Source organism: Tarenaya hassleriana, unplaced genomic scaffold, assembly GCF_000463585.1.
Source record: "Tarenaya hassleriana unplaced genomic scaffold, ASM46358v1 Cleome4, whole genome shotgun sequence".
Lineage (NCBI taxonomy): Eukaryota > Viridiplantae > Streptophyta > Magnoliopsida > Brassicales > Cleomaceae > Tarenaya > Tarenaya hassleriana.
Genome location: NW_010966881.1, coordinates 4,198,696 through 4,224,422, shown reverse-complemented (window position 1 = coordinate 4,224,422; position 25,727 = coordinate 4,198,696). Strand labels below are relative to the sequence as shown.

Genomic DNA, 25,727 nt, shown 5'->3' with positions numbered 1-25,727 from the left:
TAATTTAAAAAAAAAAAAATCATCAATCTATCGGGTAAGAGTGTGTGTGTGTGTATATATATATATATATATATATATATATATATATATTTAAGCCTTCATGTGGAAGGTGGAGAGAATACATTATAGACAAGGTTTGGTCCGTATCTTAAATAGACATTTGAGCAAACCATGCACATGCAGAAGAAGAGAAACACAAGAAACCAACAGACTGATTGAAAGAACTTCAAAGTTGGTGACTTTGGTTTCGTTTTTCAAATGATTAATTATTGAGATCCAAATACGCGTATTCATATATATATATATATATATATAATTCATGCTTCGGTACCTTTCGTCAGTCCAATAATTAAAAACAGAGACATGATTTTTCACAATCTCTGTATATTAGTAATCAAATATCATTTTCACATTCACGTTAGGAGCATCTGTTGTTGTTGTTTTGTGGTAATTTGTCAAAGGTGTTTTATGATTTATGACTAAATAAACCAAAGTCCATAAGGTTTTAATCAAGGAAATTATAACTAATAATACAAACATAATTTCCTCTCATATCACATAAGCTTCTTCTGCAGAAACCATGACAGAATCTACACCTATTTCATTATATCACAGAATACGAAATATATATGCGGATGAAAAACTTACATTACATTTAAATCAGACGATCCAAGTATGGATTAAGCCCAGATTCATATATATATAAGAACAAACCCTTCAAAGCAAATGTTTAAATCCTATGGCTTTGAAGCTGCAAGAGCCTGGAATACGCACCATCCGGCCGGCTGATGAGCTCGGAGTGGCTCCCTTCCTCGACGATCCGCCCGTCCTGAACCACTCCGATCTTGTGGACCCCTCTTATTGTGGAGAGGCGGTGAGCCACCACAACTGTGGTCCGACCCCTCATTAGCCGCTCTAGAGCCTCTTGCAGCACGCATTCCGACTCTGCGTCCAAGGCGCTCGTTGCCTCGTCCAGGAGCAGAACTCTGGGGTTCTTGAGGACGGCTCTTGCGATGGCGATCCTCTGTTTCTGTCCACCGGATAATTGTACTCCTCTCTCGCCCACCATTGTCTTGTATCCCTCGGGTAATCCGCTGATGAAACCGTGAGCATTTGCCGCTCGTGCTGCTTCGATGACCTCGGATTCCGTTGCTCCTTCTTTCCCGTATGCGATGTTTTCAAAGATGTTTGCTGCGAAAAGAGCCGGTTCTTGTTGCACTAGAGCGATCTTTAGCCTCAGAGACTTCAGGTTTAGCCGCCGGATATCTTTCCCGTCGATCATCACTTTCCCGGCTACTGGGTCGTAAAAGCGTTCGATCAATGCAATAACAGAGCTTTTCCCCGACCCACTGGCCCCAACAAGAGCTTGACTCTGCCCGGCTCGGATCCTGACATTGAAGTCTTTGAACACCATCACGTCAGGCCTAGACGGGTAAGCAAAGTCGACATGCCTGAATTCAATTTCTCCACGCACTGTCTCAACAGGGTCAGCGTCGGGATCATCCGGATCAATCCGGGTTTGCCTGTCCAAGACGGAGAAAACCGAACCGACTGCTTCACCGCCCCGGATGATTTCGGGAGCAAGACTGACGGTTTCAGCAACCGAGTTTGCGGTAATGACCAAAACAACAAAGACCTTGATCACTTTGGAGAAGGTGGACTCGCCTTTGCCAACGAGGCGGGCGCCATACCAGAGGATAAGAGCCTCGGACCCGTAGAGAGCGAGCTGGGAGAGGCCGAAGAGGAATCCCGAGGTTTGGCTGCGTCTTAGGCTTCTTTTCTGAGGGACAAGAAGCTCGTGACTGAACAAAGAAAGGATTTTGTCCTGAGCATTGAAGGCTGCAACCGTCCTAATGTTGCTGACTCCTTCACCGGCTATCATCGAAGTCTTTGCATGAGCCTTGGCTGTGTCGCCAGCAAAGCCTTTGAGAGATAGTTGCTGCACAATTCCAGCCGAAAATGCATAGTTAAGCATCGGCTGCTAACCAACGATGAATCAAATGGGCAGTGAGAAGAATGAAACAGTTCCACTCTACATGACCCAGTTCAAAGATTTACACTTCAATCAAAGACCCTACACATAAGTTTAAATGATGTTGAACAACGGATATGCAGGTTTTTACTTGCAGCAACAGTATTCAATTAGATTAACCGCAGAACCAAAACGGATAGGATCTACAAGTGAATGTGCATACATATATCATATCTGTATAAGTTTGATTTCAACAAAGAAATTCTGAAACAAAAACTGGAACAAAGAAAAAAAAAGGAAAACACAGATTAATTATAACTCTTTGGACTGTAAAAATCAGACAGGAAGAACTGACACGCACCGTACCAGAGTAGCAGACAAAAACTTGTCTGTCACAAGCAAAGAAATGAACAAGTGAAAATAGATTTTTTTTTTCTTTCTTTTAGTTTAGAATTTAATAACAACAGAGTTGGTAAGATACAGAGAGGCAGTAAATCTGAAATCTTGAAGTAGGAAAACTTTTACCACAATGAAAACAAAGAATCAGATATGGGTGAAAAGACAGAGGAATCTTTGCTATTTCAGTGAACACTGTTATCTATATAATAAATATTCTTCACAGTAGCCCAGAAAATAAAGTTTACTGTTCTTCACATTTATTGATGGGTTTCCATGATCTTGACCTTTACACCAATTTCCAAAACAAAGTTCATTGTTTTTTCTTTTATGATTATTATTGAGAGAGAGAAAAAAATATCACTGGAATTGAGGGAGAGCACGTGCAGAAGCAGCAGAGATGTGTTGAAAGTTCTGGGGTTTTTTTTTTCCTAGAGAAAAGATGGCTTTGTCGTTTTTTCCTGATATCATTATGGTGAAGGCAAGATTCCACAGATCCAAACCAGATGCAGAAACTCGAAAGCAAAGATCCATTTCATATTCACGGATTCGGGGTTTGGTATTTACTTGGACATTTTTCAGTATGCATACTCAAATGACTCTTAGAATTCTTTAGAATGTAAAGGTTGGAGGGATAAAATGTAGTACCTGAGCAAAGTTGGCGAGGACTAGAAGAGGGAATGTGGCCAAGATGAGAAGGGAAACTCTCCATTCCACTATGAAGGCAACGATGAAGGATGTGAGAAGTGAGGTCATGTTCTGCAGAATCACCGAGATTCTCTCGGCAATTGCAGATTTCACATCAGCCGCATCCGTGGCCAACCGGGCAGCAACAAGGCTCGAGTTGTGTTCCTCCTCATCGAACCATCCAACCTCGTTCCTCAGAATGGCTAGAACAGACAAGAAACGAACATCATCAGTTATGGAATATAATTCAGGGGGAAAGCTCAGGTTTTTCAGTGTAATTTGGGTATAACCCAGATGAAGATTTTCAGAAGTTCCTTGTAAATGAAAGATCGAAATTCGGGCAATTTGAGTATAATGATGAAACACAATACCTGACAGCATCATTCTTCTAACTCTCGTGGTGAGGTTTTCTCCCATTATGCTGAAGAAATAGTGTTGGATCAAATATGCAACCACAGCGTAGAGACCAGTACCAATAAAAATGAAAACAAACTCCTTAGTCTTTCTTTCCATAGAACCGTAGTTTGAGTAGTAGAAGACCTCGATCATGTTGCTCATCACGATAGCAAATGTCGGGCCAATAAAGCCGGAAAGGACCGAGCCAATAGCGCCCATGATTGAGTAAGGCCATTCCGGGGAGTTTAGCTTGAGAAGCCTGAAGAAGTAGTCATCGGGTGCACGAGCTTTCCTGTCTGTCTCCGCGTTTGAAACCATCTCAATCCGGCCATCGGCTCCTGTGCTGTAGGAATAGCTCAGGTTTCTCAGACTTCCTGATCTAAGGCTGAGCGATTTCGTCGAGAGAGAATGACTCAAACGGGTAGAACGAGATCGACGTGTTGACGGGTTTGAGAAATCTCGGGTGCCCACCATTTCTTGGAATCTGATAAGAGAGGCATATGCTCCGGCCTTGGCAATGAGTTCTTCATGGTTTCCAGTTTCAACAACTTGTCCTTGCTGTATAACCACAATCGAATCGACGTTCTTTATGGTGCTAAGGCGATGAGCAACCACGACAGTGGTTCTCCCTACCATGAGCCTATCAAGAGCTTCCTGAACAATGCTCTCTGAGCTGGCATCGAGAGCACTTGTTGCTTCATCAAGCAGTAGAATCTTTGGGTCCTTCAACATCGCTCTAGCGATTGCAATTCTCTGCTTTTGCCCACCAGAAAGTTGAACGCCTCTTTCTCCAACCTGGGTTTTGAAGGAAAGATCAATTAAATGTTTCGACATTTCCTTGTACATATATCGAATGTGAGGAATACATTCATATCTGAAATACCTGTGTATTGTAGCCATCGGGAAGCAAGGTAATGAAGCTATGGGCATTTGCAGCAGAAGCAGCAGCTTCAACCTCAGCCATTTTCGCATCAGGCTTTCCATAGAGTATGTTCTCGAGTATAGTAGTAGCAAATAGTGCTGGTTCTTGATTCACAAGCCCGATCTGATCGCGCAAAAATTTCAATTGAAGGGTCTTTATATCGACACCATCCAACAAGATTTGCCCTGCTTGGAAAGAAAATAGGCTTGAATTATGAACCACTCTCAGGCCACATACTTGAACTGCTTACGAAAAAATAAAAGTTTCATGATCAATCACCGTCATTTGGATCATAAAATCTCTCGATGAGGGAGACAACTGTACTCTTGCCAGAGCCACTCCCACCAACCACCGCCACAGTTTTCCCAGCGGGTAAGAAAATAGAGAAATTCCTGAAGATGATAACAGCAGGCCGCGAAGGATAGCTGAAGGTTACATCTTTGAACTCAATATTTCCACGAACTTCATCCAAGCATTTCCCGTCCAACGGGTCTTGGATTATTGATGGTTTTTGGTTGATTATCTCCATTAACTTGTAACCGGCTGCCTTACCTTTGCTAAAGGCCCCCAGATTCGAGAACGATTGCCCCAAGCTCCTATGTAACAAAAGACACAAATCAAAGTCATTGCCAAGAGAATGGAAATATCCCGACAATCATGGATTTCATATTCATGTTCTTACATTCCACCGACGATGGCTGAAAATATGGCAGTGAACGCCTTCCCTCCATCACTCTGTCCATTCCTGATGAAAACGCCAGCATACCAGAACACGAGAGCCCACGACATGCATGCTATTCCATATGTACATCCCAAACCCAAGCCTTTCGCCATCCCAGCCTTATATCCGAGCTTGAGCGTGTGCTGAATCGCATCAGAGTATGAACTCAGAGCCTTGCTCTCCCCGACATACGAGTAGACAGTTCGAACTTGAGCAATTGCCTGATATACATCATTCAGATAAGAATTAACACCCAGAAATTCCCCATCATTAACATCGATTCGAATGATTTCTCCTCTAAACTTAAGCCACAAGATTTTACGAAAAAGTTTGGCCAAAAAGGTGGCATTATAGGTAAATCGATGAACAATCATTGCTCCCAGGTCTTGGATTCAGTGAGACAAGCACGAGACCGTACAAAGACATTATACCGAACACTTGGTAGTCATACAAAAATCAAAAACCAAATGATTGAAAATAATTCACGCCAATTACCTGCTCGGCGATCACACCGGCGTTGGCATATGATTCTCGACTCTTCGACGTGATTCCGGTGAGCGTATAAGCGTATAAACCGCCGGCGAAAGCAATTCCGGGAATCACCGCGATGCTCAACAAAGCCAATCGCCATGCGGACACGAAACCAACAACTAGTCCCGCCAAAAATGTTGACTGGTAGTGTATGAAATTGCCAACCTGAGAGAGATAAACAAAGGGTTTATGATCGGAACCTATACAAAAAAAGTAAATCTTTTCACCTACCCAGATACTATGCCACTTCAATTGAACACCCCAAATCAACCAAAGGATGTCTAATCTCCTCGCGGGCCCCAATCGCAGGTTAATTCATTCCCGCTAACGTGCGCATCAGGCCCGGGCAAGAGCCGCACCCGAGGAGGCGCACGTTAACTCCGGTCACTAACGTACGCAGCGGAGGGCTCTGGTCATCTAGCTCGTTCAAAGAGCAAAGGGGTCCCGCAATTAAATCCAAATATGCGAATTTTGACTGTCCTGTCTGAATTTCAGACAGCGATACATCTGTGGACAGCAATGAGAAAATTTGCAAACTAGAAAAAAAAAAAAAGTTATGACCTTCTCGCTAATGGCGTCTTGGACGAGAAGAGTGTCTGTGGAGACACTGAAGACGATGTCTCCGGTTCTTGCATCGGTGTCGAAGAATCCGACATCTTGTTTCAGAACAGCTTCAAGATACTTCTTCCTGAGAGCACCTACTTGTCTTTCTCCAGTGTACATCCAACATGCAATCTCTGTTTTTTTTTTTTTTGATTCAGTTACCAGTTAAGGATGAAGCACAATAAACGTGAGAGACGATGGCTGAGAAGAAACGGACACAGTAGCAGCCCATGTATCACGTGGATTCGAATTATGCTTACCTTTTTAAAATTAAATCGTAGAGGAAAAAAAAAACAGATTTGTAATTTTATCCCCGAGGATTCAATCTGAGTTCAATATCATATTGTTCTACAGTGAAGAAAATTTTCAGACCTGCGTATGAAGAGAAGCACACCACAAGGCCCAGGTAGATAAAATACAGAGCATACTGCAATTTTCAGACAGAAAGAAAAAGATTAATTATGAGTTTGACTATCGAACATTAACGGTAATGAACAGAGCAGATCTTGGATCTAAAGTTGATTACTTTGGACACTTCGTCGGTCAGTTTGTGCAAATCCATCTGATTTTTTCCAAACCCATTAACCATTTCGCCGAAGATCAAGAAGAAGACGGGCATGGAGGAGCCATGGACAATGGCGCCAAGTGAACCAGTGATCATGAAGAGACAATCATATTTGTCGGCGAAAGAGAAAAGCTTGAAGTAAGGCAAGCTCTGTTCCTTCTTCTTCTCCGTCTCCGGTGGAACAGCCTGCGCCGCCGCCGTCTCTGCCATTTTTACAGACAGAACTCGGAGAAGATGGGGTTTACGGAAGCGGAGAAAGTGGAGAAGACCCGAGTTCTAGCGACCGAGACGAGCTGACTCAGTGGGATTTCTAGACCATTGCCATTGACTCAGAGAAAGAGAGAGAGAGAGAGAGAGAAACGGGTGATGAATGTCTTTATAGAGAGAAGTGTTGAAGACCAGTTGTCAAAGACACGAAAAAGAGAGGGAGATTCATGTTAACGGAGGGGACAGTAATTATAATAGAAAAAAATGGATTTTTTTTTAATGATAACTGTTCAATTTAAAAAGATTAGAAAAAGAATTATATATCTATTATAGATAATTTAACTTACTCGCTGTTGTATTTGGATGATGAAAGTTAGAGATATTTCAAATTGTTGAATAAGAATACAAGATCTTCTATCAAAGTTTCAGATAAATATGTAATCCCAATTTGTAAATGGTCTACTGCAGATACGCATATATAACAGTAACACACGGAATCTTATCTCAAGCTGACACGTGTTTAAATAACAGGACAGTCATTGATTTGATAGTGTTAAAATTTTAAACTAATATTTTTAAATAAAAATATAACATCCAAGAAAATCTTACCATAATTATAATAATCATGCCAAACATATTAAAAATTAAAATCTTCATTTTCAACATGGTCATATTTAGACAATTACTGAATCATTAATGTGAAGGATGTCCACATATTAATTTCAAGATAGGAAGTACATAAATGTTCTCCAAACAAAAGATAAATATAGATAGTTTCCATTTTTTTTTATCAAACAATTAAGTGCACCAAACAATATATAAATAGAAAAATCAAAATGCATTCCAAATTATCCCATTATATTTCGAATTTATCTTGTTTTGGGGAATACCACTGTTGTTGGAATATATAAGATCACTACAACACTAATCAATAAGATTAGAGTTAATTAAATTTTCAAATATTAATTTTATGTGTTTGATATCGATTAAATCAAATCAATATCTTGTATTTTTCTAATCATATATTATCGATATTCCGGTAATAAAATTTTTGTATACTCTAATACATATATATATATATATATATACGGTATTTGCATGAACAAATACCGCATCACGCCTTTAAGTCTGTTTTGTTTTCCATTTTTTTGTGCGTATATACATACCCAAGTAAATGTATGCATGCATGCATGCATAAATACAAACTCGAGAAAAAAAATATATCAATTATATATATATATATCCAAAAAATAAGAGAAAAATTGTTAAACCTAGATTCGATCATAGGTTTTCAGGGTGGATGTGGAATGATTTTGATAGGTTGATGTTATTTTCGTCATCCATACTATCACCCAATATGTGTTGTAACATGTTTTTTGGGTGGAAAGGTTGTCAATTTAGATACGATAATGTAATTATTATCGTTTGAATAAGCATATTTCGTTCGATCATAATACACATCAACACTTGAAAACGTTATATGAAATTATTTTCCAATTTTCAATGGAAATAATTGTATTTCTATGTGCTACCATATGAAATATTAAATTAAAGATTTATAACGAAGACAATAATCTAATTATTAAATTGTTACATGATAAGGATACATGTGTGAATTGGAGATTAGCATTGTAGGAATTGCTAGAATAGTAACCAATTTTGTCGACTTGTAAAGGGAACAAGCAAACGAGGGAACTCGCCATGTTAGCGGTAGGTGAGGAGGCATAATCAAACTCTACTTAGAGTTAGATCCTCTTTTTTATTTATTTATATGTAAATACGATGATGATGATGATGATGATGATGATGATGATGATGATGATGATGATGATGATGATGATGATGATGATGGTGATGATGATGATGGTGGTGATGTTTTACGAATTTCTTTTTTATTGTTATGGTTTGATCAAATTTCTTTACCAAAATTAGTGTTTTACGAATTAAGATCAGACACGGTGGGCTATAAACGTGAAACCGACAACAGAGGAACAACGCAGCTAATTCGGTTCTGTAATTGGTCCGAAAAGGAAGGAACCACGAGTAGGGGAATACGAGGGGGAAGTTACTGAGAAACAAAAAGCACATCAAGTCATGACACGACGTCTAGATCCATTCTTTTTAAGCTTTACTAAGATCTGTTTCACTCTTCGTCTTCCTCGTCACCGTCGCCTCCCCCAGCCTTCTTGGCGCCGGCCTTCTCGTTCCTTCTCTTCACTCTTCCGGGTCGGCCACCGCCAAATGGACTGGTGAGGGAGAAGTCTATATGCTTCTGTGAATCGACTTTCACCATGAACGATGGAATGTTCACTAGTTGCCTCCCCACCCTTCAAGATCAAAACCATCAGCTGTCAAATGTAATTAGTTTTCAGGGCCTAAAATCAATGTGATATGACTTCCATTACCTGATGTGCCTTTGCCTGATGAGGACACGTGCGTGATGGATCGACTTGGCCATACCAGACTTGAAGACAAGGGTCTGGAGACGACGTTCCAGGAAGTTCTCGACAGTCAAAGCCAATACGTAATCGAGCTTGTTCTGGCTTTCGTCGAGAAGCCCGTACTTGTTCATTCTGCGGAGAAGGGCTTCACCCTCAAAGATCCTACGAGGGTTTTTCTCATCGAGAGTGAGGAGATCCCTAGCAGCATTACGGATCCGGCTAAGGGCATACTGAACCCTCCACAGCTCTCTCTTGCAACGGAGCCCGTATTCTCCGACGAGCTTCAACTCCGCGTCAAGACGCTCCTTCTCATAGGGACGACGTGGCTTCTTGAAGGTCTTCCCATCTAAAACCAATCCAATTTTTTTAACATTACAACAAGTACAGAGCAGTTTACAGAACTATTCTGCTTTTCATGTATAGAACCTACAAATGATATTGACAGCCATATCTATCAAACACAAATCTGATAACAAAATCCAGAACATGAGTCATCGGGTGTTAGTAATTACAGGTTCTTCGACAAACCTAAGCTGTTGTCAGATTTAAACTTGACAAACAAATCGATCAGGTAGATACCAAGTTCATCACCGATCTAGAACCCTCAGCAATTCAAAAAATCTAAGCCGTATGTAAACTCCTTAAATGTTCGTCCAAGAGCCCGGCTTTAGAAACGAAACGGACGATTTGAACCTTAAAGACGAATATGTGAAAATCCGGAGAAACGTGAAAGCTAGCACACTGAATCCAAATACCCGGATCAAACGAAACCCTGAATAAACTTAGAGCCACAAGAAAATCCTGAGAGTGCAAGAGTGCATGAATCTAAAACACGACTGTTCAAATACTCTCTTCAAGTAAATCCCAGATGAAATCTGACACAGAAAGAGAGATAGAGAGAGAGAGCGCTCACAGTTGCGGTAGAAGCTGACATTCACCATGGCAAGGGAGCGAAGAAGAGACGATCGCACGAAGCGAAACCGGATCACCAGAAATAAGGTTAATATACTTCACTCAGATAGCTGAAACCCTAATGCGCAAATTTTTGTTGGGCCCTAATCATTCGTAATTTACAATTGGGCCGACATATTGGGCTTTACGTTATTATTATGTAGACCAATCAATGACAACATGGCGGAAAACGGATTTATCTTTCAGGGGAGGGAGCAAAAATTAAAATACCGAAACTGCCCCGAGATAAGTAGTCAAATCACCAAAAGAACCCTTTCCGGCCCAAGCTTCCAAGTGATGGCCCAATAATATTATGGGCCTTATGGATATGCTGAAAACAATTCTTCAATTTTGAATAGATAATTAGGGGGTGAAAAAAAATAGATAATTGAAAACATAATAACGGGAAACATGTCAACTGACTATTTTTTAAAATATAAATTCCTCATTTAAAAAAAATATTAACTAATTATTTAAATCGATAAATTCCACCAATACATTTTCGAATCCAAACAAATAAAGGGTGATTATAATGTAGGAGCCCCAAGAGTTGGCTTCCACGCGCGGTTTTTTTTTATTTTTATTTTACGGAATTGAATGTTTCACAAATAAAGAGAAAGAGAAAACTTAGGTTAAAAGATATTGACCATATTTTCTCAATAACTTAGAGTTGGGTGGGGTTAAAAACCCTAGGTCTCTTTCGTTTTGGGAAATTAATTTTATTTGGATTTTTCCCATTTGGATATGTATTTATTTATTTTTTTACCACGAGATCTTCATTTTTTTGACAAATGTTTTCTACCTGCTATCCAATAGGGAAACATGTACACCAAAGCTTAAGCAATGTAATTGTTTCTTCCAATGAATCAATTTCACTTGTTTTTCAAACTTTTCACCAAAGCATTTTTTTTTATTAAAAAAAATCTTAAGGGCAAAAAATGAAAAGTGTCTGACATCTCATACCATCATATACGATTTACCACTTTTGATCCCAACAAGGTTATCCTGTTCACAAATAATATACTTTCAGAAGATAACTAGTATATATATATATATAGTGGTTGAAATTTATAAATTATTTACGATTCTAATTGAAAATACTTCCCTTGTGTGAGATAGATTCTCCAAAACCCCTTTATTTTATTTGTATTACCTTTTTAGCAAGAATAGTTTCTAAAATTTTATGTGTTATATCATAACAAATTATATATATATGGAAGTGGGTCTTCATTATTTAATTTAGAAAAATATAATTATTCAATTACCCTTACCGAATTGATTAAATTAAAACCCTAATCGATCGGCTCAAGCTCCGGTGTATAGCCTCAATTTCAGCAACCGTTGAGAAGAAGTTTGAATAACTCGAAAAACAAAAACAAGATAAAACACACTCCAAGAACATCATATATATAAAATACTGCAGAACCCTCCAAATCTTCTAGAGACATTGGTCCTAACTCGCACGCACGCATCACTTTCCGGTCCAATTATATCGTGTCCCAATGAAGCTTTCTTGTTCTCTAAGAAACCTCTTTGTTTTGCAAACCCTCTCTCTCTCTCTCCATATATATATATATAAGGCAGAGACTTGGTCAGTTGTTCAGTCAACAGAGTTTCTCTTTGTTATGGACGAACAGAGCAACGTGGAGAGATTCGACGACGTCGTGTTGCCTGGATTCAGATTCCATCCCACGGATGAGGAACTCGTAGGGTTTTATCTGAAGAGGAAGATCCTGCAGAGATCTCTTCCCATTGAGTTGATCAAGCAAGTCGATATCTATAAATACGATCCATGGGATCTTCCAAGTAAGCAATAGTACTATAATAAATTTAACCTCTCCTTCTTTTTTTGTCTATATGTTCTTGATCCCGGCCCATTTCAAACCAAGATAAATATTTACATATTTGTATATATATCTCTCTAATGAGATGTCGTTTCATTTGAAGGACTGGCGACAATGGGAGAGAAAGAATGGTACTTTTATTGTCCGAGAGACAGGAAGTACAGGAACAGCACGAGGCCGAACAGAGTGACAGGAGCTGGGTTTTGGAAAGCAACAGGAACAGACCGGCCGATCTACTCCTCGGACGGAACCAAATGCATCGGGCTGAAGAAATCATTGGTTTTCTACCGCGGCCGCGCAGCCAAAGGCATCAAAACCGACTGGATGATGCACGAGTTTCGCCTCCCTTCTCCTTCCGATCATCATCACTCTCCGAACAATGCCAAGAAGCTCCATCTCAGCAATAAAGACCTACCTTGCTGCGTAAGTAACCGTGGTTTTCCAGAAACATGAATTAGGGTTATGTTTTCAGAATGTGAATGACAACCTCTGAAAACATTATTTTCTTCGATGCATAAAACATTTCAGGATTCGTGGGCGATATGCAGAATATTCAAGAAGACAGTGAACTCAGTTTCGTCGCAAAGAACACTCCAACAATCATGGATCTGTCCGAAAATTCCAGAAAACACGCATCAGTCATCAACACAAACCTCAACTCTCTTCGCTTCCTATTCTTCTTCTTCAGACATCCTCAGCCAAATCGCTCATCAAGAACACAGTGTCATCACCACCTTACCGTTCCCTCCTCCTTCCTCCTCCTCGGCTGCAGCTGCAGTTTTTACCTCTCAGATGCTCGGAGTTCCGTACAACTGTGCCAAGAACAACGTCAACGTTTCAATGGAAACATCATTCATGAACAGCAACAATAACGACCATATCAACTACTTTAACATGGAGGTTGTACGAAGTGAGGAATGCGAGAACGGTAGGGTTTGGTTTTCCGGCGCCGGAAATGTGGCCGGAGACGGCGCAGTGTGGGAGTGAGCTGTCGGAGACTTCGTACACCACTAACAACTAGGATGGCTTTTTCAGTTCGGTTTTTGTAATCACATCTATGTAGTGTTTTAAATTTCTTTGACAGTTAATTAAAGCTAATTTAGACTGCTAATTAATTAATGTCTGTTTAGTCTTTAGTTATATGTTGATCTAAGTTTTTATTTTTTTAAAAATCAATTTGAATTTGTACTCTATAAAAATGTTGGCTTAATTAACCTATTTCTTAGTGCTGAATGTCATTCTTTGCATCTCAAGAGAGTTTATTCAATTATTGAGAAAAAAAACACTCATAAAAAGAATAAACTCGAAAGTTATCAATTTTTTAAAAAAAATCAATTGAAAATTTCTTTCATTAAATTTGGCTTTATTAACCTTTCTCGTTTAATTAATGTTGGATGTCAATTTGCATCTTAAAATAAAAGTTATTACATTATTGAGAGAGAAAAAATACACATAATAAATTGTGGAATTGAAACGTCTCAGTATATATATATATATATATAAATAGTTTTATTAACCTTTCTCGATAATGCTGAATGTCATTCTTTGCATCTAAATACATAATACATTCAATTCTTGAATAAAATTCAAATATTTTAATTCAAATATTTTAATCAATACAACAACTTCAATTCCCTTACTATTACACATGCATTTTTTTTATTACCCTCACATTTAATTAAAAAAAACGTATACAAAACATTGCATGGATTAAATTTATATATCCTTCAAGCCAAGCACATCTTGGTAACAGTAACTTTAAGACCATGCTTCATCTGAAGGATCATGGATACAACTGGTTCAACTAAGTGCCCTTCGACAACCTTAAAGTCATAGTTCTGTAATAACTCCATGGCTACTAGCTTCATCTGCACGAAAGCTACGTCCCTTCCCAAGCAAGTTCTCGGACCGGTCCCGAAAGAATAGAACTTGAAAGACGGCACGTGTTTCAACCCTCCATTGTCCGAAATCCACCTCTCCGGCTTGAATTCCGATGCGTCGTCTCCCCATACGGCCCTCGCCCTCCCCAACGCGTAAACAGCGAATATAATCTTCAATTTCGCGTCAACTTTATGCCCGCTCGGAAGAATATCGGGTTTTATTGGAGATTTTCGCTGAAACGGAACTGGTGGATAGAGCCTCAGTGTTTCACATAACGCTCCGTGTAAGTACACCAACTTGTTTAGCTCGGCTGGATCGAACGAATGCTCGAGGTTTCCGGTGCTTGGCAGTTTCGTGCTGATCTCTTCACGGATCTTGGCCACAGCATTAGGGTTCTTGGAGAGAATCCAGAAGAGCCAGGAGAGAGCGGAGGCGATGGTGTTTGTCCCGGCGACCATGAAAGTGAGAATGATGTCTTGTAGGAACTGATCCTCTTTAGGGTTCAAGAGCTTGTACTTGGTCGTGTCCAAATTCATGTAGGACGTCAGCAGATCCATGGATTCTCCTTCTGAGTGAAACCCAGTCCGTATCTCCTCCCTTTTAACAGAAATATATCTCCTGCAGACACGGTCGAACGTTTCGCGAGCCCTTCTAATCTTCTTCTCCGATCCAAACCCTATCCAATTCTGCATCCTCCACAAGAATTTCGGCTTAACATGCCTATACACAATGGCTTCTTCTGCGTCGTCCAAGGCTCTGGCCAACTCAACCTCCGGCATTTCGATGGAGAGGCTCTTGGCATCGAACCCCGAAACCAAGAAGAAGGTCGTATCGAAGGCGAACCTCTGGAACACATCTTGCAAGTCCAGTGCGACATTTAACTTAGCGGCATGGTCAAGGAGAGGAACGAGCCCTTTCTTGATCTTGTTCACCGTCGTGCTCAACGTAAACCTTTGAAACCCGTGATGGTTGAGCATGACCTGAGCCGATTTCCGTTTGTCCTTCCACAGATCCGAGTCCGTGTTGAATATGGCTTCCCCGAAAACTTCGAAAACCTCGTTGAATTCGGGACCTTTGGTGTAATTCAAGAAGTTTGAGCTCATTATGTGGTGGATATTGGCAGGGTCGACGGTTATCAGCATGTCTATACCCGCGAACCAAGGGCCTTTGAGCAGAAACGTCATGTTAGAGCTCTCGAGAAGATCGGCGCTATAGTCATAGATTTGGTGCAACATTTGGAGCAGAGCAGGGAGCATGCCGAGAAACGGCCAGTTTGTGGGGAAGACGGCGTGGGTTTTCTTGTTGATGAAGAAGAAGAAGAAACAGATGGCGAGAAGGCTAATAAGGAAGAAGACAACGGAGATTTCAAGTGAGTTTACCATCAAAGCCATTAGAGAAGGCATGTGAGAGAACGAAGGTCTCATTTAGGGTGTTATATACATATATATAGAGAGAATTATCATTTCTCTTGTGCTTTTGAGTTACTTATCTTAGCAACAAAAAACAAAAATTAGAAAATGCAATTCCTAAAGTTAATAAATCATTAATATATAAGACTTTTTGCCCAATTTGGGTTTATTGTCACTCTTGGATAATAACTAGGATCTGTGATGGACTTGTATGTAAAATATAAATGATTACTTTCTTTTAATTTCCCTTTTTGGCAGAATGGCAAGTAACCACGTCGGTCCATTTGAGAGCATACGCGAGTGCCCAAATCCACTATAGAGGGTAAAAACTAAGAGGAAAGATAAAGTAGATGTGTAATATTTACATAAATCAATGAAGGGGTTATTTTGGGGCCCAAATCCACATGAGTTGGAGTCGTCGTCCTTTGCTGCACAAGTAGGGGAAACGAATAATAAATTGTCAGTGACCACTTAGTACACTGCATTATGCACGTCGACCGTAGGATTATGGCAACGGGCATGGGTATGCTTGTGAGCTCTTACATTGGCCCCATATCTTTGTGGGCCCCCCCTCTAATGTTAATGCTTATCTATCCTTCTTCTACAAAACGAAATTTCCACTATTTTGTTTTTTGTATGTAAATATCACACGTCAAACAAAATAATGGGTATTTCTCACAAAGATTATTCATGCAATTTTTATATTGTTAATCTACATTATCATAACGTGTTCTTTTCTTATGTATAAAGACAGAAATTAACAAACTTTTGATCAGTTTTTAAATTATAATTCAGATATTGCATCTTGCAAATTTAGCATTTACGATGTCACGCTATTTCTTGGAAATCATTTGTTTTTTTTTTTAATATAATTTGATCTCCATAACAAAATTTACAGGGCCCCCCCCCGTATTTAGTACTTAGTAACTCATGCCAGCCTCATCATTTGACAGGTGCAGTGCCGATGGTAGTTGCTGTCTATGCCAAAGATTTAAATGCCGTCTCACCTAATAAAAAATAAATGTATTTATTAATTCAGACCTATTCTTGTAAAGGCATTCTACGCATGGAATTTTCAATTTTATTTCTGTTTTATTTTTCGTTAGATAATGAACTGAAACTCTTTGTTTCTTGCAAAATAACACACACACACACACACACACATATATATATATATATATATATATATATATATATTGTTCACTTATGGTTCGGTGTGCTTCCACTCATCAAGGTACAAGTATAGTATCAGACCAAACACCAAGACTCTTCAACTTCAAGAGCTTCCGAGGCCTCCATAGAATGCTGTCAAGACTCGAGAGGGCATTAATCTCTAGTCTATACACACACTTCGAACATAGGTTTCCTCTCCGCCGCTGGAGATTCCTTGTGTTGCCCTCCGAAACATGGACGAGCGGCTGAGAATTGTGCCGAAAATTCATCTAACGAAACCCTACGGGGACGGAAGATTGCTCGTTTCTCGCTCTTCGTTGCACGGGTGAATATTACTGGAGGCATATCTGCTACTAGCGAATGTATCATCTCTAATCCTGAAAAGAATTCGTAAAAAATTCTGGGTTGAACAAACTGAAACTGAAATCATAGACCAAAGCCTCATATTGCAATGCCAGTATCAAACCAAAAAATTTGCATCCAACTCATGTTACTGACCCTGCCAAGAATTTGTGCATGTGAAATCCAATAAAGTTTTTAGCTTTCGAGGGGTTCCGCCCTAACTCTTTGCGGGTAGCTTCTCCTTCGCCTTCTGAAGCTTCAGTAACTTCTTCACAATTCTCTGCTCCTCGACCAAGAAGGCTTGGATTATCTTTATACAAGTATAATGGCGAAGAACATAAGCTAGATCCTCAGACAGGACACCAACATAGGCACTGTTCAATGTCCTTTGGTTTTTCTTGCCAACCTCGACCTTTTGTACTCAGCAGGTCTCAGATGCGGAATCAGCAATATACCTCCAAAAAACTTGCATCCACAACCCGTAATGAGACAGGCCATATATAAACAGATGAACGCTCAAACTGTGAAAATTCGAATGCTGAAAAAAACGTTATGTTATGCAATATTAGCAAAAGGTAACAACGCATAAGATGGTTCTTTAGCATTGTAGGAACAAGCCGACGCATAAAATAAATTTAACCAAGTTTGATCCAAACGGGAAACACTTCACTTGCATACCAAGTGCAACCATCACAATTGCAAATCAATGCCTAAAGCCTATACAGATTCCAGGTCTGAATTTCGAACACTTCCATTCCACATTCTGTTTCAAGGCCTTAAAGATTTGGTTTATCCTCCAATACACTGAAAGATGCCTAAATGACTAAGCAATTCAACCAAAGTCAAATGACTGTTGACCCTTTCACTTCAAGCACACATCACATGATTTTCCTTAGTCGAAAACATGAACCCACAGCCCCAAAAGTCAATTTGCTAAGCATTCAGAATGAAACCGGTCATCAACGCGCAACGTTGGAAAAATAAGCCAAATTTCAACACATTGTCAATTCAAATAATTTCCACTAACCACGAATGCTAAATTCAATCCAAAAACCGAAACCGAGATATTCCTTACCACTCTACCGACACCAGAAAGCATAACATTGAACAAATATCCGACAGAAATCCCACATGAAATCAAAAAATCTACAAATGAAAACTCACCCCTTGGATTCTCTTGCAAGTGACAGGGCACTTGGGCCCATCAGCTCTCTTCTTCGTAGTCCAGTAAACCAACTTCGCACATTAAGAAAAATCGCCTAAACGAATTCACCTCAGGAACCCTAATTCCCGATTTTCCCCATCAGCCGAGTATCAATCCTACACACGCATACACACATCAATCACAATCGAGCCACATCAATGCGTACCGAGAGTTTTGACGATGCGGTGTTGGTTCGACCCGGTTGCGTACGAGTGGCGCGACCGGTAAACGACCCATTGAACCATTTTTTGCCGAGCTCTGTGCGTGATGTGTCCGTACACAAAACTGATGTGAGAGAGAGATGGAGCGTTTATAGATGGGCGTTGATCTTGGAGCCCTCGATCTTCCGATTTTTTGACGGCTGAGATTCGTTCACATATATTTCCTTATTTAATTTACTTTAGCCCCCTGATGTTTCCATGTATTTCTATTTAATGACATAATGTTTTACATTTGTCAATAAAGCCCAGACGATTCTTAACTCTATAATCACCCGCCAACGATGCTCCACTTATAAACCGAGTGGAATTGAAGTTACAAATAAATATTACTGAACCGATAGAATCTAATTCGTATTTCGTCATAGTCAATAAAAATTGATAAATATCAATAAACCCGATTAAGAAAAAAAAACTAAACAAATCAAACATGAATTCAATTTGTTTTCTATTTAGTTTAATTTATCTTCAAATCATACGGCAAAATATCCAAAATACACTCTTTTTGCTAAAACTACTTCTTCCCATACCCTTTTCCAGATGTAACCACGTGACCAAAATAACTGTATGGTCACATGATGGTCACATTGGTTACAACGTTAAAATTTTGATGATTTCACAATTAGTGTGATATGTAATCACCATAAATTTAACGTTATGACCAATGCGACCATCATGCGACTATATAGTTATTCTGTTCACATGGTCATATGTGAAAGATGGTATGTGCAGAAATAGTTTCAGTAGAAAGAGGATATTTTGGATAATGTTCCAAACCATACTCGATAAAATTCGGATAGAAACTGCGATCATCCTTTTTTTTACGAAAAATAAATATATGTATTTTTTTCTAATTTTGAAGAAATTTGTTTATTATTTATTGTCCTATCATAAACCCAAAAACACAAAATCAAAATGGTTTTATTCCTACGTTATGAAAGTTTGCTATATGGGATTTTACATATCCACATGGATGCTCAACAAGGGAAGAGACAAAAGGAAGGAGGGTCTAAATGCAACTCCCTATTTACAAAGTTAATTTTGCTCAACTTGTCGTGGCACCAAACCAAGTGATCCTTTGTCAGTTTGGACATGTTCAACACCCTTGCCACCAGCCTCATGTCCACTTGCGAGAAGAAGAGGTGAAGCTCTTGATCTCCTTCTTCTCCTTCTCCCTCCTCGTGTTTCTTCTTCAACCTTCTTATGATGCATTTCTCGCTGTTCAATACTTCTTTCAATCTCTTCTCTTTCTGCAATTACGACGCAAATCACGAAAAGCCCGATACGTAGATCCGGTTATGACGAGTTTTCGTGCGTAAAAACTCTATGGAGTTCGTAAAAAAACTTACCTTCTGAAGGTTTGATTTGATATCTGCTAACATGCCTAGTTCCTCGGGATCTTCGGGTTCTACTTGGGATTTGGTCCTAGATTCTTTACATATCGAACGAGAACGTTTATCAGATCGAACGAATCTCCAAAACAATCGAATAGATTCCTCCATAATCTCCACAAGTTGCTCGCTTGTGACTGCATTCTCGTATGTGGCGTCATCTAACTCTCTTCTTCTTCCTTTCCTTTTGTCCATGTCCCCATCTCCTGTTATGTCATCAAAACTTTGTCATCAGAAACATTTTAAAAGGTTCGGGTTTTAAGGCCGATTGTCTTCGGTTAGTCCCGGTCCAGCCAACCCAGACCGGTCGGTCCCTTGAAACCAAAGAACCGGATTTCATATTCTATTTGGACGCGTATTCGGCTTCGGTTTAATCGGTTCTTATACCTCGTATAACCGGGACATGAAGTAGATTACGAAGAGCACAACGTTTCTTGACGTAATGTTGAATCCTTGGGACTTCAAAGGGTTCATTCTCCATAAACCTCTGAATCAGGACTTGAAATTGTTGAAATTCTCCCGCGACTTCGTTGTACCGACGGACTCCACAAGCGTCGGATTCCCAAAGCTCGATGGCCTTTTCGTATTGCCAGTGAAGGATTTCCCACGATAGACACATCTGGCCAACGTATACGTTTTCTAATTCGCCGTGAATTTCTCTTACGAACTTAACCATTGGTTCGGTTTCCGGTTTTCTTGGTTTCCGTAACTGGAGGCTAACCGGGAAAACCGATGTGAAAGCCGGAGGAGAAGAGGATCCGACGGCCGATATTGCTTGAAGTGGGTCCTTTGACTGAAGAAGCCCTTAAAGAACAGAAATGATCAGAATTGGTCATTTGCATCCAAATTAAACGTAAAACTTATGAAAACCAAATATATGAAAACATATTGAGGGAAATATATAAGTATCAATATCACAACTTTACCTTATATAAAAAAAAAGAAGTATTTATCGAAAACAGTTGGTGGGTTGGCCAATAAAGATATGACAATGAACATATTTCACCTTCCTCAATCTCTTTTTCCTATTGGCTTTCGTTTTCCCCTTGCTTATATATTCAATTAAAATGAAATTAAATATATAATATGCTTTTTCGGTTGGACCATCACTAGTCACATAGCACTTGCAAAAGGTGTGGTCACCTAAATAAATTAATTAAGGGATACGTTAATATAACACTAACAAGTATTTAACGTCTATATTTCTTTTGAAAAAGCAGCACTATACATATATATGTATATGTATATGTATATAATTATAAGCAATTGGGAGTTTTGGTTAAAATAGGCATCTGATCCAAATATTATATAAAATATCAAACTAAATAAATTTTAAAAATAGTTAAGAAATATATACATAGATATAATCCTTACCAAGAGCATACATCTTCTGATAGCTTAGGATGTCGAGTTTCCGCATTCGTTCTCTGTAACTCCTGTAGAATTTATGAAGCTCGCCAATGGTGTCAACAGGTCGGAGCTTCTTCTCCTCGATCTTCCATGGCTTGAGATCTTCCACTATCTTCGGACTCTCATCTTCGTCTTCCTGAATTGTCGGAAGACCAATGGCTTTCACCTTCTTCAGCTCCATCTGTAACTGTTCGATCAGATCCTGATGCTCCCACAGGCTCTCTAACCCACCGTTTGATTCTTCTTCTGGATCATAACCCCCCTCTTGATTCTTGCCATTGTTATGCGATTCTTCCACGGAATCCTTCTCCGGTGATGTATCGTAACCAAAGTGTTCCTCGAAATCTGAATCTGATAGAAACCCTCCACCGTGACTGGTGAAAGTTTGACTGGAATCCGTGCTTTCAAGAAAATCATTCTCTGTCAAGAACAGGATTTTCTCGGGAAAATCAGAATTTTCTTCTTCCACTAGCTCTTCAGACTCATCCTTCCGCGCAGAAACATAACTCTCTGTTCTGTCCTTTCCTGAAGCAGAGAGTTCTGATTTTCCATCGGTTGATTTCCCCCGCAAGATACCAATATCTTCAACTGAGACATTGATGGATTCACAGAACAATTCTCCAACCCTAAAAGTCGCCGCCTTCGGTTCCTCCACGACGCATCTGAGATTCTTCGCCGGAAAAGTTTCATACTTCTCCGCCGTAGCGGTCGGAGGAGAGGAGCGCCGGAAGCCGCCATCTCCGTCTCTGTATCCTTCTCTGCTCAATCTTTCGAATGTTTCGATCTGATAAGAGAATTTAAATACCAACTTGGGAGATTCTTCTTCTTCTTCTTCTTCTTCGTCTTCTTCATCATCATAGTCTTCGTCGTCGTTTCTGGAATTCTCTAACTCGACCATGTCGGTTTCTTGTTGTTCATCATCTGTTTCGGTACCCATTGGAGAAGAATATCGGCTCTTTCGAAGCGCCGGTGTCTGAGCTCTTGTATCTCTGTAAACACTCTGTATATGTATAAACCAGAATCAATCGCCAGGGAAAGATGCGTTTCCTTTTTGGAAAAAGAAAAGCTTTTTATATGTGGGAAAGACAAAAAAAAAAGAATACTTTCCATATTTTTGTTAAGGTAACACAAGGAAAAGGAAACAGTGCAAAAACAAAAGTACCTGAAGTAGCGATAGGAAGAAGACGAAGCAGATTTGTCCGATGGAAAGACAGAAACAGATCCGAAACCGACATGATCAGGTATCAAATGCAGAAAATAAAACCGAGTTTCTGTAATAAATTTCTTCGGAACAATCATGTGTTTCGTTCATGGGTCGCTTTTTTTTCCTGGAATATTTTTCATGAAAACCCTAATTTCTTCGTTTGAAAACTCATGCGGAACAGAAGTGTAGAGAATCAGCAACTGGAAAAAAGAGCGAGTAAAAGGGACTTTTCACCTTAATTTTTTTTTAAAAAAACATTAGTGAAATCGAAAACGAGACGATGCATGAAAGATATTGAGATGAGAACTAACTGATGAGAAATCCAAGGAGCAAGATGGAGAAGTGAAAAGAACACGTCAACGGCTTAGGGTTTTGGTTAGTATTTTTTGAACTCAATCTTTGGGTTGCTTTGATTTGAACCTTGGATTTTCTCCGGACCATTGTTGGAGCGAGGTATCCATCTATACATACGTGTATATATTATAGAATATGTGTGTATAATATGTATAATATAAAGTATGCACAGGTATATCAAATTTACCTATTTTTTTATAATCCGAAACTTCTAGTGAATATCTCTCTCCACACTTAGATTTAAACTAGAATAAGAACATTCTTTACATCTCTCGTACCATTAGACCAACCAAACTTGGATAAATTTAACTAATTTTAAATCTACCAATTTAAACAGTTAAAACTTTAATATATATATATATATATATATATATATATATTTAATCCGGCTGATCTTTCATCTTCGTATAGCTCGATTTGATTATGAAAATGAAGCTTACTATTGAATCGTTAGTTCGATTAAACTTACAAGACACATACACACACACATTAGACTTACGTTCTTATTGAGAAACACTGATCTCATGATCAGATTGCATCAATGCGGTCGGGGCAATGACTGAACAGATCAAGACGACGCATCATCTTCTCGAACAAAATGCTCATATGAATCCAACCTCTGTCTTCTCTTCCGGATCTTTCTTCCATACATTGAAGCTCTTCACCGCCATTACAAACTGATCCTTGTGGAGCAGTTTCCATTCCTTGCAGGCAGACAACCGAACAAAAACCATATTAATCATAATGACTCGATGGAAGACACTCTACATTGGATGGCTCAATTGGTAAGTATTGACCAAAACTCCTTCTCCCAAGTTCGAGTTTCCATCTGAAGAGAGGAGGGATATTCACCTGAATTCTCTGATCTTTTGAAAGATATAGTTTGGCCGAAGGTTAGGTAAACTTTTGGATTATAAAAATAAAACTGGATGAAGACTCAATCAATCAACCACTTGGAGAAAACTCGAGCAATCTAACCTCAAAATCCCATTCGCCGTAGAGATCAGGGTCATCTTTCTTGGCCCAGACATAGCTTTCGGCTTGAAGCTTCTCAGATGTATCCTGCATAGGATAAAGGCTCCAACTTTTGTTTGCATCAAATATGGCATGACAGAGCAAACCTAAGTTCCTAAGTCAGAGATTGTTCGATTCAGACTTACTGTCAATTCAACCTCAACCATCTTCCTCTCGTAATCAGGACCCTTGAGCAAATCTAGAATCTTTACTTCATCATCTGTTAATCCCTTCAGCACCTGCACCCAACACCATCACAAAGATCATCAACGGACCCTCTTCTGAAACACGCAAAATCCCCACAAGAAAATCGCTCTTTACTCACAAAAATCCTCGATTTTTCTCCAATGGCTTCCTGATCGTTCCCAAGCGAAGAACAAGAGATACAAGCAAAAGGGTTAGTGAGACAAACCTTGCCGACGACTTTTCCGGTGTCGACCGGTGCGAGACCGGGATGCAAACGGCCTTTGATTCTAAACCTGTGACTGCAAAACCACAGAAATCGCCATGAATCTCAACGAAACCCACCAAAAACCCTAAATCGATCGAGCGATAGAGAGAGGGAAGTACAAGCCGGGGAGAACGGAGGAGATGGCTTCAGGGACTCGATCGAGAAGGATCCGAATGACGTCGGGATCAATGGAGCTGCCGTAGACGAAGACATCGTGCGCCGTCGCAGTAGAGCCGCTCATCCTCCGTCGCGTTTTGTTTTCCTCCGGCGATTTCGAAGAAGAAGTTGAGATGATTTTCCATGGACTTGAAACATGGAAGGAAATATAAAGAGTAGAGAGTATAATTGCACGGATGGTTGTTGTAGCGAACTTTCAATACACGTGTATATACACATACATGTGTATGTATAGGTGAATGCGTATTTATCTAGAAAATACTCTATTTTCCTTCTCTGCTTTCTAGGGTTCTAGACCAAATATTTTTCCTCTGTTTTCTCGCCGGTTTGGTTTGAGTCGAGAGGGAACCGTTAGGGCTGGGCACAAATACCCGAAAATCGGGTATCCGTCGGATACTCGTCTCACGGATACCCGATTTTAGGGTACTCGTAATTTTCAAATCCGAATCCAAATCCTGATTTTTTAATATCCGTGAATCCGGATCCAAATCCGGATAATAGAATTTTTAAAACCGGATACCCGCGGGTATCCGCGTATTATAATTATAAATAATTATATCTTATATTTATATAACATTTTTATAAAATACAATTATTTTAGATGAAATAATTTCATATTTTTTTAATATTAATTCAAAAAAATTAAATTTATTATTATTTGTCTCTTATTATCTCTTTTGTTTTATATATTTTATCATAATTCATCAATTTTTATAAATATATCTTCATGTTTTAAAAATTTTATATATGAATATTGTTGTTTTTCTTAAATAAATCCGGATCCGGATATCCGCGAGTACCCGACTATTATTCCGGATACCCGTACCCCGGATACTCGTAAATACCAAATCACTAAAGTACACAATATATATATATATATATATATATATATATATATATATGGGCTTGTCGGTGCATGTGAAGATTAAGCTAATGATTAATGAAATGACTATTCAATCACGATGCAATTATACAAATCATCATTATCCAATCCGAGATACTAAATCAAATAAATTAAATGGCAAAGAGTCGTGTGGTTGCCAACAGTTTCATGTACACCTATCATGGGTATGATGATATTTATCCACACCGAAAATTTAGAATCTTGAAATCAAACTTATGATAAACTATATCGAAATATGCCAAGTTTTAAATATATCTCCGATATTTAAAATTTTTATTTTATATATATATATATATATATATGATCACACACACACACACACACATATATATATATATATATGTGGTTTAGAATATATG

The 25,727-nt window shown here is 39.2% G+C and overlaps 6 protein-coding genes and 1 long non-coding RNA gene across 8 annotated transcripts; 1 reads left to right on the top strand and 6 right to left on the bottom strand.

The window, feature by feature from the left end:
* Positions 1-525: 525 nt before the first annotated feature.
* LOC104823913 (ABC transporter B family member 19-like) lies at positions 526-7,196 on the bottom strand. Its single transcript, XM_010555703.2, has 10 exons — positions 6,755-7,196; positions 6,601-6,655; positions 6,187-6,362; positions 5,590-5,790; positions 5,056-5,315; positions 4,653-4,969; positions 4,335-4,558; positions 3,427-4,246; positions 3,017-3,258; positions 526-1,939 (listed from the first exon to the last, which is right to left on the bottom strand). The coding sequence occupies exons 1-10, from the start codon at positions 7,001-7,003 to the stop codon at positions 731-733; spliced, it is 3,753 nt and encodes a 1,250-aa protein (XP_010554005.1). The 5' UTR covers positions 7,004-7,196; the 3' UTR covers positions 526-730.
* A 1,770-nt stretch (positions 7,197-8,966) lies between these two features.
* On the bottom strand, positions 8,967-10,440 carry LOC104823912 (40S ribosomal protein S9-2). Its single transcript, XM_010555702.1, has 3 exons — positions 10,355-10,440; positions 9,406-9,787; positions 8,967-9,327 (listed from the first exon to the last, which is right to left on the bottom strand). The coding sequence occupies exons 1-3, from the start codon at positions 10,380-10,382 to the stop codon at positions 9,144-9,146; spliced, it is 594 nt and encodes a 197-aa protein (XP_010554004.1). The 5' UTR covers positions 10,383-10,440; the 3' UTR covers positions 8,967-9,143.
* Positions 10,441-12,017: 1,577 nt separating this feature from the next.
* On the top strand, positions 12,018-13,271 carry LOC104823911 (putative NAC domain-containing protein 94). Its single transcript, XM_010555701.1, has 3 exons — positions 12,018-12,198; positions 12,340-12,659; positions 12,765-13,271. Exons 1-3 carry the CDS (start codon positions 12,018-12,020, stop codon positions 13,221-13,223), a joined length of 960 nt encoding a protein of 319 aa, XP_010554003.1. The 3' UTR covers positions 13,224-13,271.
* A 547-nt stretch (positions 13,272-13,818) lies between these two features.
* LOC104823910 (alkane hydroxylase MAH1-like) lies at positions 13,819-15,613 on the bottom strand. The gene has a single exon (XM_010555700.2). The coding sequence runs from the start codon at positions 15,539-15,541 to the stop codon at positions 13,964-13,966; it is 1,578 nt and encodes a 525-aa protein (XP_010554002.1). The 5' UTR covers positions 15,542-15,613; the 3' UTR covers positions 13,819-13,963.
* Positions 15,614-16,633: 1,020 nt separating this feature from the next.
* On the bottom strand, positions 16,634-18,539 carry LOC104823909. 2 transcript variants are annotated; one of them, XR_773376.1, is made up of 3 exons: positions 18,206-18,539; positions 17,198-17,579; positions 16,634-17,076 (listed from the first exon to the last, which is right to left on the bottom strand). It is a non-coding gene; the product is annotated as an uncharacterized LOC104823909 (long non-coding RNA). The 2 variants fall into 2 exon arrangements; XR_773377.1 differs by having other exon boundaries at positions 17,198-17,506.
* An 825-nt stretch (positions 18,540-19,364) lies between these two features.
* LOC104823907 lies at positions 19,365-23,411 on the bottom strand. Its single transcript, XM_010555696.1, has 5 exons — positions 23,322-23,411; positions 21,229-22,264; positions 20,242-20,658; positions 19,813-20,060; positions 19,365-19,713 (listed from the first exon to the last, which is right to left on the bottom strand). The coding sequence occupies exons 1-5, from the start codon at positions 23,346-23,348 to the stop codon at positions 19,441-19,443; spliced, it is 2,001 nt and encodes a 666-aa protein (XP_010553998.1). The 5' UTR covers positions 23,349-23,411; the 3' UTR covers positions 19,365-19,440.
* On the bottom strand, positions 23,241-24,611 carry LOC104823908 (protein AIG2 A-like). The gene is made up of 5 exons (XM_010555698.2): positions 24,407-24,611; positions 24,249-24,321; positions 23,983-24,075; positions 23,801-23,884; positions 23,241-23,526 (listed from the first exon to the last, which is right to left on the bottom strand). The coding sequence occupies exons 1-5, from the start codon at positions 24,526-24,528 to the stop codon at positions 23,425-23,427; spliced, it is 474 nt and encodes a 157-aa protein (XP_010554000.1). The 5' UTR covers positions 24,529-24,611; the 3' UTR covers positions 23,241-23,424.
* Positions 24,612-25,727: the final 1,116 nt, after the last annotated feature.